This window comes from Squalius cephalus, assembly GCF_949319135.1.
Source record: "Squalius cephalus genome assembly, chromosome: 15".
NCBI lineage: Eukaryota > Metazoa > Chordata > Actinopteri > Cypriniformes > Leuciscidae > Squalius > Squalius cephalus.
Genome location: NC_137136.1, coordinates 4,574,523 through 4,591,124, shown reverse-complemented (window position 1 = coordinate 4,591,124; position 16,602 = coordinate 4,574,523). Strand labels below are relative to the sequence as shown.

Genomic DNA, 16,602 nt, shown 5'->3' with positions numbered 1-16,602 from the left:
TCCAAGCCAGCACAGCTGGAAGATGCTGTTTTTGGTTTTCTGGTCACGTAGCAGAAGATAGATGACATCATTGCACACACATTGCATGGGAAACACCACTATTTTTTAAAATGCCTTACCAGACCACTTGCAAAACACCTTTTATGACATATCATCTAAGTAAATAATAAATTCACATTTCAAATTTTTTACGTTTTGATGTTCTTTCATATTTTTTGCTGCTTTGTGCAAACGTCTGTTTCCAGCAGATCTGAGCCCTGATACATCCGACTGGATCTTTTGATATAGAAGATGGAGTGTCTTTTCTGTTTGTATGTTTAATGTGCTACCAAACTCCATCAGGTAAAGATCTGTCTGATCTAGTTTCATCCTTACAGCAATTGAGAGGAACCTGATGCAAAGGAAACGTTTCTTGTTGAATGAAATAGTATTCAACAGGAGCTTGTCTATGTATGTTAACAGTGACCACCCGGGTGATCATAAAGTTTTTTTTTTTTTTAATGATTTAGAGATATTGTAACATTCCATATATGTAAAAAAAAAAAAAAAATATGTACAGAGATAATGAAATTAAAAAAGCAAACTCTTTGAAGCACAGATCTTTAAATATTTGTCTGGACGTCTTTCTGTGTGCGTGTGTGAATTAGAGCATGGTGATATTTTTACTTGCCAGGTTTTTAATCATCTAATTTACCAAAATGATTAATAATGATTTCTCTGAACTGAAAAAGCACCATTATAAGTGCACAAGTGTCACCCTTTTCAGAGCAAACTGAAATATATCTATAAAAATGACATTCATAATTTTCATCTGTACAGTATATCCCAGCCTTGATGTAATTTCTTGAGTTCTGGCTTTAGTGTGAAACTCACGACTGCAATAAACCTGCATGTCTTGCATCAGTGTTGCCTTCGCAGCCGATGGCGCTTCTGTTATTGAAGTAAACCGACGTCTGTGGCTTTACGCCAACTTCCTTCTTTTCTCACAGTCTTTTCTCAAATCACGTGTTTTACTTTTTCTTCTTAGCGGAAGCGAAGCCTCTTGTCGCCCTCAAAGAGTTGTTCTTCTTCTTCAGAAACACATTTTCCTTTAATGCTGTGAACAAATCAGAAAATTTGGAAATGTGTGAAACTGGAAGACGTAGTCATGTGCAGTGATCTTCTCGTGTAAACTAGGGCTCTGGTCCAGGATTTAGTGAGCTGCCTACATAGACACCTCTTGAGTGTGTGATTTGGAACACACTACGCTCCCAAAAAAAGTTCCAAAAGGGGATTTTCTTGGCATGAAGAACATTTTAATAATCTAAAGGATATATTTCCACTATAAAAAAACCTTTTTTGTAATGGAAAGGTTGTGTGGATTTTGCAGAACCATTGATGCCAACAAATAACTTATTTTTAAGAGTGTACAGACTCAACTCACAATCTTTTTTTTTTTTTTAATTGAGTTTGCATGTTGCCAAGTCAATGCAATAAAATACACTGCACAAATACTAATACTGGGTAAAAAAGTCAATTTTATCACTACTTTTCAGTTTTGACATTTCACCTCGACCATCATTGATAGAGCATTAATGGCATTCATGCAATTGACTTAACCAAGGTGTCTATGAAGGCAAAATAATCTTTTATTACAACTTTTATGCCTTAAAATAATGCAAACTCTCTAGGTTTCACAGATCTTACTTGACTTCCTTCAGTGTAGTGTTGTTTGTCAAGCCTTCAGACAGCTGTTTGGCTCCGTGAATGGTCAACTCGTTTTCTATTAGCCTGTAGAGAGTCGAATAGATTATTCAATCTGTCGGAGCAAATATTGTGCACGCAGACCTGAGGTTCATTACTTGGCATTAAGTCTACATGTACAGGTGAAACTCGAAAAATTTGAATATCGTGCAAAAGTTCATGTATTTCAGTAATTCAACTTAAAAGGTGAAACTAATATATAGACTCATTACATGCAAAGTGAGATATTTCAAGCCTTTATTTGTTATAATTTTGATGATTGTCTTACAGCTTATGAAATTTTAAAAAATTTCTCAAGATTTTGAATTTAGGGTTTGCATAAGCTGTAAGCCATAATCATCAAAATTATAACAAATAAAGGCTTGAAATATCTCACTTTGCATGTAATGAGTCTATATAATATATTAGTTTCAAGTTGAATTACTGAAATACATGAACTTTTATGAGCAAAACATGTGAGATGCAGCAATAAAATAGTATTTGCATCATTGCATTTGCACAAAATGAATGCTGTAAATTAGTTGCAGAAATGACCACTTACATGCTTGCATATGTCAAACAGTTGTAAAGATATTAACAGTGAAACAGTTTTAAAGATATTACTGAAATACTGAGGAATAATCGATCGTACATCAGATGTGTCAGAGCAGAGTTGGACTTGAAGGCATCGGCAATGTCTGACGCTGCATCGTCAGAGATTTTGTTCTGTATCAGCCTGAAAAATAAGCACATTTTGTGAGAATGCATCTGGGAACAATCATCAAAAGGGTATTATTTTACATGCATGAGAAAATGTGACGTTCTGTTGTTACCAGAAGATGTGAAGGCTTGTGTTTTGCTTCAGTGCTTTTGCCAAACTTCTTCCACCAAGAGAAGTAATGCCATTGGCGGAGAGACTAAACAGCAATGCAATAATCATTCTCAGATGGCTCGTTCTTTATCTGACAGCTAAATTGATCAGAATGGAGACATAAGAGTAATTTTATACCTGAGGTTGGTCAGGCTGGGGTGATTCTTCAGAGCCTCTGCAAACGCATCTGCCCCCTCGTCACCGATCGAGTTACCCCACATTCTACAACCAATTTGAACTATTTTAATTTCACCACTTTCACCATCGTTTTTGTATAAAATATTTCTGTAAAATATACTTTCTTTTAAAAAAAAGAGCAGATTTTTTTTTTATTTTTTTTTTTATGGCAGTATCATTTAAAAGGTGGGGTTTAATCGTTCCCTTAGATATTCTTACCCTACGTCAAAGATAGATTTGCTCTTTTGAATTGCACTGGCAAGGTATTTCCCACCCACACCTGTGATGTTGTTGCAGCCAAGCCTATATGGGAAACAAAAAAAGGAATTCACACACTTGCAAAACGGTTAAAAAGTCGAAACGTTAACATCATGGTCTGTCAAATGACTTTTTGGTGCAATCTATTTTTAATGCCATACACTACCTTTCGTAATTTAAGTTTTTTTCTTTTTATGTTTTTGAAAAAAAGCTGCAGTTTGTAAATCAAAATGACAGTAAAAACAGTAATATTGTTAAATATTATTACAATTTTTATAAAAGTATTAATTACAATTAATTACATATTTTAAACTGTTATTTATTTCTGTGATCATAGCTGAATTTTCAGCATCATTACTCCAGTCTTCAGTGTCACATGATCCTTCAGAAATCATTCTAATATGCTGACTTGTTGCTCAAGAAACATTTTGTATTAATATTAATGTTGATAACTGTTGCTGCTGCTTCATATTTCTGTGGAAACCATGATACCCCAAACTTTTGAATGATAGTGTAATTGGGTAATGTAATTAATTGATCAAAAATGTAACTGATCGAAAGTGACAGTAAATACTTTTATAATATTTATAATAAGATTTCCATTTCAAATAAATCCTTTCTAAAGAATCATGAGAAAAATTCCACAAAAAATATGAAGCAGCACCACCTTTTTGATAAGAATTCTTTTTTAAAATAATTGAGCACCAAATCAGCATATTAGAATGATTTCTGAATGATCAAGTGACAAGTACTTGTGCTATCAGGGTATGTTTCTGTAATACCTACTTGACGGTCTTCAAGTGTGGACATTCTTCAATGATCTTTGCTACTAGTTTGGCTCCAACATCTGTGATGTGGTTTTTGTAAAGGCTGTAAATGCAGAGAACAGGGTAGAATGAGCCCTAAACAAAACTCAAACAACAAAACAAAGGACGGATGAACTCACCCCAAGACCTTAATGATTTTGTGTCTGACGAGTTCCTCTGCCAGAACCTCAATACTGCTGTCTGTCAGCTGATTCACACATAATCTGAAAGGTAGGAACATCATTTGTCGTTCTAGTTCTCAATACTGAATGAGCTTTTGGTTAAAGGGTTAGTTCACCCAAAAATTAAAATAATGTCAGTAATTACTCAACCCTCATGTTGTTGCAACCCCGTAAGACTTTCGTACATCTTCAGAACACAAATTAAGATATTTATGATTAAATCTGAGAGCTGTCTCACTCCTCCATAAGCTTCTATGTTATTGAAACTTGCTGGCCCAGAAAGTTAGTAAAGACAATGTTTAAAATAGTCCAAATGACTACAGTGGCTCAACCTTAAGTTTATCAAGCGACGAGAATACTTTTTGTGCGAAAAAAAAAAAAAAGACTTTATTCAACTCTTCATTTTCTTCTGTGTGGGCCTTTGAGTGAGTTCACGTAGTGTAACAGCGCAGCGCTTCTGGGTTGTACGTCAGAATGTAGGCTCACTATTGGCCAGCATCACACACATGACCAGCGTCGGCCAATAGTGAGCCTACATTCTGACGTACAACCCAGAAGCGCTGCGCTGTTACACTACGTGAACTCACTCAAAGGCCCACACAGAGGAATATGAAGAGTTGAATAAAGTCGTTATTTTTGTTGTGTTTTTTGCGCACAAAAAGTAATTCTCGTCACTTGATAAACTTATGGTTGAGTCACTGTAGTCATTTGGACTATTTTAACAATGTCTTTACTAACTTATCTGGGATGGCAGATATCGATTACATAGAAGCCTATGGAGGAGTGAGACAGCTCTCAGATTTCATCAAAAATATCTTATTTTGTGTTCCGAAGATGAACAAAAGTCTTACAGGGTTGGAACAACATGAGGGTGAGTAATTACTGACCGAATTTTCATTTTTGGGTGAACTAACCCTTAAAGCTAAACCCTGCCTGGCTTTTCTTACCTTACTACAGTCATTTTGCTGAAAGAGGGTCTCAGCTGCTTCACGCCATAATCATTGATGTTATTGTTGTCCATGTCGACTCCCAGGTGCTTCCTTCGGTGGTGCAGGACAAAGTTCAACGCGCTGCAGTCGGCCGAGTAAATGTTACAGAAGGCAATCTTAATGTAATCTGCCGATATGCCGTTGGCCGTCATCTTGGCCACATTCTCGCTGTTCGTCTCAAATATGCATCGCAGCATCCACAAGAAATTTGGCATCGCGTGCACCTTGTTGCCCTCAATGTCTGTAGATGGATAATGAGGGAGGCCCTTAAGATGAGTCCGCACGCTGTTGGACAGATAGGACTTGAGCGTCTTGCGCTTTTGTTTCAATGATGTTGGTGGAACGATATGCTCTAGGAGTGCAGCATTGGGTTTGGACAAGAGACCACATAAAAATAAGTTGGTGAATTGGAAATTGGTCTGGAAAGGGTCTTTATCTCTGGGTCTTGACTTTCCCAGACAAGGCAACCAGGAGAGATGAGACTTCTTATATTCGCATTTGGAGAAGAACCTTAGAATGGATTCAGGAGAGATTTTGGAGTCCAGCACCAGAGAAAACGCCGCTAAGAAGGCTTGGAGGGTCTCATGGAGGAACTCAAAGGTAGCAGAGCCTCCGCATGCATCGTAATGTGAAGCAGGCCTCAGAAAGCCAAACTGAAGATCTTCGTCGTCCAATCCACAGGATGTCACTTCCTCTATACTGAAGACAAGTCCACCCCTTTCTAAACCCTGTAAGGCTAGCCGAGCAAAGGCCGAAAGCTTCTGCTCACCAGCTTTAAAGGTTTCCGTGGGACACCTCGGGCTCCGTTTCAAAAGACCAGGCCGTGCAGTTGAGTGGCCAAGAAAGACCTCAGAAAGGAGCAAGAAGACATTTGTGAGCGTAATGCAAGAGTCTGGCAATTCGAAGTTATCATAAACCGAATGAAGATGCTTGAAGCTCTTGAGGATGATCCAGCTGAACAATGGGATGGAGCAAAGACCGCAGAGGTGAGGGTTGGCGTCCAGCTGATCCGTCACCAATGTCCTGTGTTCCTTCTCTGGGAAATGGAGAGCTGTATATCTCTTCAGGTGTTCAGGTGAAAATCCCTTCAAATACACCTTCTTCCGGATTACTCTGCTTTGGATCTCGGTGCCGCTTCGTGCAGATAGGATCTTCCGAGAACCATTGAGCAATTTTCCGCAAAGCAAATTCATGAGAAGCAGAAGCGGACGAGTCTTTTCTTCCGGAGAGACCACTTCAGGCACATTATCCAAGTCAGAATCCATTTGGATTTCGTCATATCCATCAAAGGTGAAAACCACCGTCTCTGGGAATCGTAAGATGTAGGTGAAAACCTCATTATCAAGGTCTCCGTCTGGATAGCAGTTGTGTTTGAAAATCAGATCCTTCAGCGAGATCTCGTCCGTCTCCTTGAAGGCACTGAACATCCTGCATCTGAACTTGAAGAAGAACTTTGCACGGGTCTTCAGCTCCCTTTTGGACCACAAGTTCTGCAGTTTCTGAAGGACAATTGATTTGCCTACGCCAGCGTCACCGGTGATGAAGATCGTCTCAGCCTGCTGGTTGAAGACACCCTGGTCTCCTAGAAGCTCATCCAGACTCTGTAAGTATCCTAAGCTCTCACCTCTGTCGTTCAGGAGCTCCATCTGTGTGTCCATGTAAAGATCCTCCAGTGGCGTCTCCTCACTTTTAGAGTAGGACGTGATGAACTGAGTGTCCCTTCCCAGCTCACATCTGAGCTTCTCACAGTACTTGCTAACTGCAAAGATGAAGAAAAACGTTGCACCAAACCAACTGGTGGAATAATTGATAAATTGAGTGCATAAATGCAAATATTTTAAATGGGGGAAAAAAACTCACTTGGGTCTGTGTTTATCACTGGTATGGCACTTATAGTGTCTAATGGTGTGTACTGAATATCATCAAACCAAGGCCGCAGATCAATGTAAGCATCGTATGCTTCATGAAGAATGTGCATGAAATATGCTGAGCACTCCTCTCCTTTACTCTGAACCAGCTCCAAAATTTTGCGTACCTGCATGTCCAAAAATAAGTTGATAAGTACAGAATTAATGAAGACTAAATTACAAGAAATACACTATATAATTACTATAATAATATAACTTATGTCAAGTACTGTTTGTTAGCTGTTAATACGTGTGTGTGTGTGTGAGTGAATGGTTATATAATAAAAAATGTTTGTACAAAAAAACTACAGTATGTAATGTAACTAATGAAGTTGTTTTTAGAGGTGTAAAGAGTACTAAAATATTGTACTTAAGTATTGCTACTTAAGAAGTAATTCACTTGAGTACAAGTACTGAAAAATAATATGACAAGTAAGAGTAACTTATGATGTTCCAAGAATATGGAACATATTCCTTATACATATACATATAACATACAGACCCTTTCCAAAAAATTAGAATATCATGGAAAAGTTTATTTATTTCCATAATTCCATTCAAAACGTTAACCTTCCGTAGATTATAGATTCAGGGCCCACAACTTAAACGATTTCAAGTATTTAGTTGTTTATTTGTACATAATTTGGGCTTCCAGCTCATAAAACCCACGAAAACAGGATTTCAAAAAATTAGAATATTACATGAAATCACACAGTAATTACACAGTGATACCATGGTCATTGAACCAGGGTTTGGTTCTTTTGGCAGTGTGGGCAGGTGCAAATCCTGCTGGAAAAGTTTGTGAACATATAGGTATTTTCTGTGTTTTGTAAGTGTTGACCTGCCTGGGGACTACGGACGAAAATTAGCCTTTGGCTAAATCCGGTGCAATGCATGAAATGTGAATTTTATGTTAAAAATTGTGCATGGTCCCTTTATAAATAAATAAATAAATAAATAAATAAAATGAAGGAAGCATGAAGTGCTCTGGAAATGTCCTGGTAGACGGCTGCGTTGAGTGGACAGCACAGTGGACCAACACCAGCCGATGACATGGCTCCCCAAACCAACACAGACTGTGGAAACTTCACACTGGACTTCAAGCATCTTGGATTGTGTGCCTCTCCATTCTTCCTCCAGACTCTGGGACCTTGGTTTCCAAATGAGATGCAAAATTTGCTCTCATCAGAAAAGAGGACTTTGGTCCACTGTGCTTTATTAAACCCAGAGTCAACGCAGCCGTCTACCAGGACATTTCCAGAGCACTTCATGCTTCCTTCATTTTCCAGCAGGATTTGCACCTGCCCACATTGCCAAAAGAACCAAAACCGGGTTCAATGACCATGGGATTACTGTGTAATTACTGTGGGATTTCATGTAATATTCAATTTTTTTGGAAATCCTGTTTTCGTGGGTTTTATGAGCTGGAAGCCCAAATTATGTACAAATAAACAACTAAATACTTGAAATCGTTCAAAGTTGTGGGCCCTGAATCTATAATCTATGAAAGTTTAACGTTTTGAATGGAATTATGGAAATTAATAAACTTTTCCATGATATTCTAATTTTTTGGAAAGGGTCTGTATATCCCTTATATGGACACAGGCATCCAGATTTTGACTGGAGCACATCCCAAAGACTTTCAATGAATTTAAGGTCTGGACTCAGAGGAGCCGATTCATGAGTGAAAATGATTCTTCATGCTCCTCTCAACCATTCTTTCACAATTTGAGCCTAATGAATCTTGACATTGTCATCCTGGAACTCAAGTAAAAGTATCACAATTTAGAGTTATACTCAAAAAGATTTTTAAAGAAAATGAAAAAAGTAGGCTACACAAGTACTGTAACGAAAGTGCTTTCAATTACCTTTCAACCTCTGTTTATTTTATTATAAATATTGTACTATTTGTGTACTAGCAGGTACAGTATTGGATATCACAGTACTTTAATATAATTCTAGTGTTGTATAGGCCCTACCTGGTCAGTTTTGGTGGTGCTGCGCTGTATAATCTCGATGTCTTCAGTGCAGATGAAGCCGTTGATCTGGAGATTGTCCAGAATACACTGTGTGTTCTTCACCTGCTCCACCAGCAGCTCGCGGTGTGAAGTCAGCAGCTTCAGGTGAGACCCCTTCTTGTAAGACCCCATTTTACAGCAGGACACTGTAGCTGGTTAGTTAGTCAACACCCTAATGATAATCTAAACCAGTCTCTTTACAGACGCGCGGGCAGGGTGTAACCGGACTGTTCCCGCAGAGGTCGCGTCATAGTCGGTGTGAACGAAATCAGCACGAGTTAAAACAAATTTCACAGGTTCAAGAAGAAAATGACGCTATATTGTATTGCAAGAAAGTCTAGCCATCTCAACGTCCTCACTCAAAAGAAAACGGAAAATGAAAGAGGCAATCTATCTGTACAAACGTTAGGAAACTTCGCGAGGTTAAACGGACTGAACGGAGTGTTGTTTACTTGGTTCCGCACCTTCCATGTTAACTAGGAAGTGAAACTAAAATCATGGCGAAATTAACATGATCCGGATTGGTGAAAGTTGAAACCCACCCTGGAGTTGCTCATTTCTGCTGCGTCAACATTGTTTGAGTTTGAGTTGTGTGGAGAGGTCAGAGAAACAAAACAACCCCTCAGTCATTCATAATTCATAATTTTGCTGTTGCTGGAAGGCTATTACCCAGCCAACAAAAATATGTTCTAAGAACGTTTTTCTAGTATTCCCATCAAGTTATAAAACCGTTATGAACGTTCAAAACATCTGTGTTTGTTATAAAAACGTTGTTTTCTCTTGGATATGTGAACGTTCCATTCCAATGGAACATTCCATTTTTTCATTTTGTAAACATTATGGGAACATAGTTTAGCCTACACATTTAAATGTTATTCTAAACCAGGGCTTTTCAATCTTTTAGATGCCATGATCTTTTATGATGATTCGTATTAGAGGGACTCCCATCCTAAAATTTAAAAGATAGCTTTATAATTTTATGTAGGCTACAAAGACCTAATTAATACTATAAATAAATATATACTATATACTAAATATATAAATATATACTATAATAAATGTGTAAACTGTTTAGTTTCTATTAGCCTACTTCATTGAGTTTGTAATTCACTGTTAGTTGCAGATTTAAGTAAGCTGTATTTTATACATGTATTTATTTTTTATATAAAAAAATACATTTTAATCAAATGTATGAATATATGCCTATTATTTATTCATTTAAATAATATTTCATTTATTTTAATCAATTTATTTAGTATAAGTTTAATCTTATTTTTATTTATTTGTTTTAACATTTTACACTGATTTTCTTATTTAAATGATTCAAATGTATTAATTTATTTATTTTAATGAAATTGTTTATTTTAATAAAAAAAGACTTTAGTTAGTTGGATCAATCTTTCTTTTTTTTTTTTTCACAAACATCCAACTGCACGTCTAAGGTAAAAACAAAAACGGTAAATAATTTTATTGTGCTAACATTTTGAGAACATTATTAAAGACCAGATAACCTTATATTAACCTAATATTACTGGATTAACGTTTGTTAAGAACTTTAAGAGAACTTTTCCCCAACATTAGCTAAAGTTCTGAGAACATTCCCTGTTAGCTGGGAAGTTTTACTAAACTGCAAAAATGTCATGTATATATTCTTACAAAAATATACCATGGTAACAAGTTTCAACCAGTGTTGTCTAGATTAAAATCAGAAGGGAAATAAGTAGTTGTTAAGAATATTGTTAAAATCCCAGACCTGAACCTCACGATTGGTTAAATCAGATCTAATTATTATTATTAATTTTTTTGGGACATGACAATCAGAAGTGAAAAATAAAACACAACACAATTAATGCCGGCAAGAAAATACTTTATGGAATTGTATTGTTTTACTACCATACATTACGAACACTGCACATTTTTCTTGTCCTGCATAAACAACATAACTAACCTGTCCTTTAGCATTGTGATGTGGTGTACACTCTGTAGACTACAGATAAGGGTGCACATAGACACCATTTATGAGGGTAAATCATCAGATAGAATCTCTTGTGTCCTTTCTTTGGATTTTTTCAAAGCTTCCTTCAGTTCGTCCATCACAGGCAGACGTCCCTCGTATTTGTTGGTTTCGATGGTCTTGAGTTTCTCCTGGTAGTCTTCCGGCAGCCCGTTCTGCTCCGCACCCATCACGATAACCTGCAACACACAAGTCACTTCGTTTCTACACACTTGAATTCTATTCTGTGTTCTCAAACTCCATTTTATGATGACAGGCAAAAGTCTATTCTGGTCATTTAGAAAAGGAAGAGTAAAGCGGACAGCATATCGGTTTTGTGTCCAAATGTCTGTACGTCTAAAGGCAACAAGTGATGATTATTCTTAATTTTTTTATAATTTTTTTATAAACTTTTTCAAAGCATTAACAAAAAGCTTCATACAAGTAAAGTCATAACTTTTTTCCCCATAATAACTCTTTTTTCATAACTCTAAAATTATGTAAATAATTTTACATACATGAAATATTAAGACAACAATAACAATAGTAATAATAACAACTATAAATAAATAAATAAAAATACAAAATGGTAATTCAACTTTAAATAATGTACTCATTTACAAATGACAAAAGACTTTTTTCTTTACTTTTTTTTTTTTTCCTTTGAATTGCTTTTATTCCTCTTCTGCAAGTCGCTTTAGATAAAAGCATCTGCTAAATTCATAAATGTAATGTACACTATCATTCAAACGTTTTGGGTGGGTTTTAAAGATTTGTTTTATGTTTTTGAAAGAAGTCTCTTCTGCTCACCAAGGCTGCATGTATTTGATCAAAGATGCAGTAAAAACAGTAATATTGTGAAATTTTACTATTTAAAAGTGATATTTTCTGTGTGAATATATTTAATATAAAATGTGATTTATTCCTGTGATCAAAGCTGAATTTTCAGCATCATTACTCCAGTCTTCAGTGTCACATGATCCTTCAGAAATCATTCTAATATGATGATTTGCTGCTCAAGAAACATTTATTATGAAATGAAATATTATTATTTGAAAACAGTACTGCTTCATATTTTTGAGGAAACTGATAAAAAAAAATTAAGATTCTTTGTTGAACAGAAAGTCCAAAAGAACTGGAATACAAATGAATACATTATAAATGTTTTACTGTCACTTTTGAATAATTTAAATGCTTTATTGCTGGATAAAAGTAAGAATTTCTTTTTTTTCTTTTAAACTGACCTCAAACTTTTGAATTATAGTGTAAATGTAAATTTTAGATTATATCTTGGACGCAAAGTGGATATCTTCGGTCCTGTCACCAGAAACCAGATTATTAATCACCATAACTTTTTCATCATTACATGATTCTGCAGTGTCACAAACTAATCTTTACATGTTTTACAAATGGTTTTAAGTGCATGTAACTAGAACAGTGTTTCCATGATGAGAGATTTATTCATAAAGCCATAACAATCACAGTTGCCTAATTCGTCTACTTAAAGTAACATGTCCAATGGATAAATATAAAACGGTTATTTTGTGGCAGAGACTCTTGTATAAAAATGATTCCAGATATTCCAGATACTTCCGTTTAATGTGTTTTTGTTGTGAAGGGCAGTATCACTGACCCAGTTGCTGGCGGTGCTCTATTGTGTCATACTTACAAAGCCGGCCGGGGTAAATGCCAGAAAAAAACACCACAACATTGTCCTTTCCCAGCAGCACAAATAACAAACTCATTCTGTTTTGAAGAATGATATCAGATTACTCTGTTTAGAGAAGCACAATTTCAGTTTTTTTTAATTGCTTCGACACACACAAGAGATGCCGGGAAAACAGAAGCAGCTTCGTTCATTTATTATTTAAAGCCCCTCTTAATTCAGACGTTTTCGGATCTTTCGATGATTCAGTGGATCAAGTTCACAAATTGAAATGAGGAGAGTCGGTAAATGATGACTATCCCTTAAATTTACGCACAGTTAGTTTATCTTAAGTAGATGTCAACAGGTGGGACAAAACATTGGATCAGGGTCAAAATATTCAACCTGTGCATTAGGACTTGCAGTGTAAATGCAGCCACAGATCAAATTTATTTTTCTTGAGATTATCGTCGGGTAAAAAATGCGTCGGATCAGAGGTCACTCTTCCGCCAGACCTCGACTCGCGTACAGCCGTTACCAGAAGCCAGTGATTATAGTTTATAAAGTAATAAATATGGATATTTTTCTTACAAAAACGCATGGCTTCGCTTCAGAAGGCCGTTATTATCCCCCTGGAGTCGTATGGATTACTTTTATTATGGATGGATGAGCTTTTTTAGGCTTCAAAATCTCAGGTACCATTCACTCCCATTATAAAGCTGGGAAGAGCCAGGATTTGTTTTAACATAACTCCGACTGTGTTTGGCTGAAAGATGAAAGTCATATACACCTAGGATGGCTTTAAGGTGAGTAAATTATGGGTTAATTAAAATTTTTAGGTGAACTAATCCTTTAAAGGAGAACTCCGGTCAATTTTAACATTGAGCTCATTTTTTTTGTACATTTGGAGTGCTGTCAGTACAGAGAACAACGACAAAAATCGGTGTTGCCTACACCGTGTTATCCTCTTTTTAAAATTTGCACCCTGTTGACTTCAATGGGGCAAGTTTTAAACCTGCTTTTAGCCTCTTAACATCCTTGATGTGTCATTACAAGTGCACAGGTCATGTGAGTGATTCCTTCGGAGTGAACGCGGGTGAATCTGACTGCAGTAGATGTGAAAGATATTAATAAAAATGATGTTTATTCAGCCAGCGCACATACCTGTATTTACATCCTGTTTTCGGTCGAAGTCCATAGTAATCGATTGTCGAGTTCACGCACATGATCATAGGTAACTAAACCAATGCGCGTGAACTCGACAATCGATTACTATGGACTTTGACCGAAAACAGGATGTAAATACAGGTATGAGCGCTGGCTAAATAAATATCATTTTTATTAATATCTTTCACATCTACTGCAGTCAGATTCACCGTGTTCACTCTAAAGGAATCACTCACATGACCTGTGCACTTGTAATGACACATCAAGGATGTTAAGAGGCTAAAAGCAGGTTTAAAACTTGCCCCATTGAAGTCAACAGGGTGCAAATTTTAAAAAGAGGATAACACGGTGTAGGAAACACCGATTTTTGTCGTTGTTCTCTGTACTGACAGCACTCCAAATGTACAAAAAAATGAGCTCAATGTTAAAATTGACCGGAGTTCTCCTTTAATGTTGTCATCTCGAGACTTGCATGGAAGTTTGCTAGTTGAGCTAAACTAAAGTCCTGATTAAAGCCTCATGTTTGTTGTGACATTACCTCTAGATAATGTGGTGAAGGTGGCGCATACACACAGCTGTTCATGATGTATGTCCGACAGTGGAGATCCTGGTCACTGGTGGACACGAACACCTCCATTGGGCTGTAAGTCCCCATCTTCACGTTCTCCTGACTGCAGAAGAACATTCAGCACAAATGAGGACCTCCATCATTCACTTACTTCTGCTTGCTCCTAATTAGGTATATGCAACATTTTTACATAATGATCTCTCATTTGTCTTTATAAAGTGTGGGTTGTGGGTCTGAAAGCTCCTACCGGTCCAAGGACTCAAGGTCGGTCATGTTCATCCTCCACACGACCCCCCACACCTCTTCACCTGGGCTGTGCTCGATGGTCGCAACACCACCTTGCCAGCGCTGACTCGCGACCCCTTTATGGTTGCCAAACACCAGCTTGTAGTCCTAGAGGAGTTGACTAAGTTAGTTAGATAGACAGATTCACTGATCTATATGAATTACATATGATATTATATAGATCAGTGGATAGAAAGGTTTACACCTGGTATTGAGATGCGCTCTGATCGATCGGATCACAAGTAGACGAGACTGTTTTAATCCGTCTCTTTTGTCCACTTTCAACCACTTCTGTCCTGATTTCTTCAAGGAGACGGTCTATAGGCGGGTGAATGTGTTTTTTTGTTTTTTTTTGTTTTTTTTAGATCACTCGATCTAATGGACAAAATAACTATGCTTAATTTACATGTGAACGCACACAGAGATGATGGAGAACATACGGAGAGCATCAGCTTTAGTTTCTGCTCTGACAGACGCAAGACCAGCCGAACGCTGTGAGTGTGTGTTAGGAATCAGGGATGGTGAGAGAACATTGTGCTTGGTACGTTTTTCATCTTCAAACCAAACGTGGATCTTCAGGCGGCAAATTTTTTATCCCGTCTTGCTAGAGCGCTTCCCATAATGTTTGTGCATAAGATCAGGAGGCGGAGAGTAGACGGTCTTTTGTGGCTGTTCGAAAACATTCGACCAAATGAGCGTTTACACTACGACAGCAATCCGGTCTAATGCGTTTACAATTACATCTGGAAGTGGTCGAAAGTGGAAAGCGGACAAGCTCAAATCATTTTAGACTGTTTACACCGGTATTTAGAGTCGTCCACTTGTGATCCGATCAAGCAAAACGCATCTTAATACCAGGTGTAAGAAGGGCCATAGACAGATAGAATGATCGAACAAATGAACGATAGATACACTCTCAGAAAAAAAGGTATGAAAGCTGTCACTGGGGCTGTACCTTTTCAAAAGGTACACTTTTGTTTCTTTTAGGTACTAATTTGTTCCTTTTATGTACTAATATGTACCATTAAGGTACCAATATGCACCCTTTAGGTACAAAAATGTACCTTTTAAAAAGGTACAGCCCCAGTGACAGCTTTCATACCTTTTTTTCTGAGAGCGTAGATAGATAGATGGATAGATGGATAGATAGATAGATAGATAGATACCTTCAGTTTGGCCACACAGTGAATGATAGCTGATGGATTCTTCAGTTGCAGTCGTTCTTTCAGAAGGTTACTGCCGTAGGCAAAGTACAGGAAGGTTGATCCGTTCCTGTGATCGGTGCTGTTGTCCATGATTGAGACTTCGGAGGGCAGAGGGACTAGGAGGATGAGGAGGATGAGGAGGATGAGGAAGAGGAGGAAGAGGAGGAAGAGGAGGGACAGGGTGAGGAAATGGACAGATTTCAGTGGAATCACGGTCGGCAGGGTTCAGAGGCAACGCGAATGGCGTGACAAAGATGGAAAACACCTCTGTTACAAGACCTTTCAGCAACACTCCATTCTCATGCAAATCCATTGTGTCCCATTCCACTGCATTCATCTGACACTAAAGAACTTTCCCAACTGTCCCTCTAGTGGAAGCAGCAGGAATAACCTGTAGGGTGGTGAACATTCACCACCTAAATTCAACCTAAAACTGGCATTTTAGCTGATTATTAACATGTTGCTTTCAAAGTGACTATCAGTGTAGGAACATGGTGTTTTAATAAATAAAAAAAAGGCCTATAAGAACTGATTTATTGTTTCTCTTGGTTTAGGTTTGTTGTTTCTAGACCCTCAATACTCATCCACCCATATGTGTTTCATAAAACAAGAGCAAGCGAGCTTTAACAATGAAAACCGGACATAAAGCAGTGATACACATCTCTCAAAGTTCATCAAGCGTTTCATCACCCACCTGCCGAACACAGAAGGCTGAATCCAGCAGCGAGCAGCATGAAGAGGGTTTTACAGGAGGACATGGTGTTTGTTTCAGGGTTGACCTGGTTCTTTGTCGACGGAGAGATGGCTGG

The 16,602-nt window shown here is 37.4% G+C and overlaps 2 protein-coding genes across 3 annotated transcripts; both read right to left on the bottom strand.

Annotated features, from left to right (window-relative positions):
- Positions 1 to 317: 317 nt before the first annotated feature.
- On the bottom strand, positions 318 to 9,410 carry nod1 (nucleotide-binding oligomerization domain containing 1). Of its 2 annotated transcripts, none has more exons than XM_079895126.1 (11): positions 8,892 to 9,410; positions 6,866 to 7,040; positions 4,964 to 6,764; positions 3,975 to 4,058; positions 3,815 to 3,898; positions 2,990 to 3,073; positions 2,732 to 2,815; positions 2,556 to 2,639; positions 2,375 to 2,458; positions 1,687 to 1,770; positions 318 to 1,096 (listed from the first exon to the last, which is right to left on the bottom strand). In XM_079895126.1, the coding sequence occupies exons 1-11, from the start codon at positions 9,060 to 9,062 to the stop codon at positions 1,024 to 1,026; spliced, it is 2,808 nt and encodes a 935-aa protein (XP_079751252.1). In that variant the 5' UTR covers positions 9,063 to 9,410; the 3' UTR covers positions 318 to 1,023. The 2 variants fall into 2 exon arrangements, 1 of the variants encoding a protein (XP_079751252.1); XR_013823738.1 differs by having other exon boundaries at positions 665 to 1,096; positions 3,811 to 3,898; positions 8,892 to 9,404.
- Positions 9,411 to 10,778: 1,368 nt separating this feature from the next.
- ggctb (gamma-glutamylcyclotransferase b) lies at positions 10,779 to 16,573 on the bottom strand. The gene is made up of 5 exons (XM_079895134.1): positions 16,488 to 16,573; positions 15,755 to 15,909; positions 14,551 to 14,696; positions 14,274 to 14,406; positions 10,779 to 11,123 (listed from the first exon to the last, which is right to left on the bottom strand). Exons 1-5 carry the CDS (start codon positions 16,549 to 16,551, stop codon positions 10,947 to 10,949), a joined length of 675 nt encoding a protein of 224 aa, XP_079751260.1. The 5' UTR covers positions 16,552 to 16,573; the 3' UTR covers positions 10,779 to 10,946.
- Positions 16,574 to 16,602: the final 29 nt, after the last annotated feature.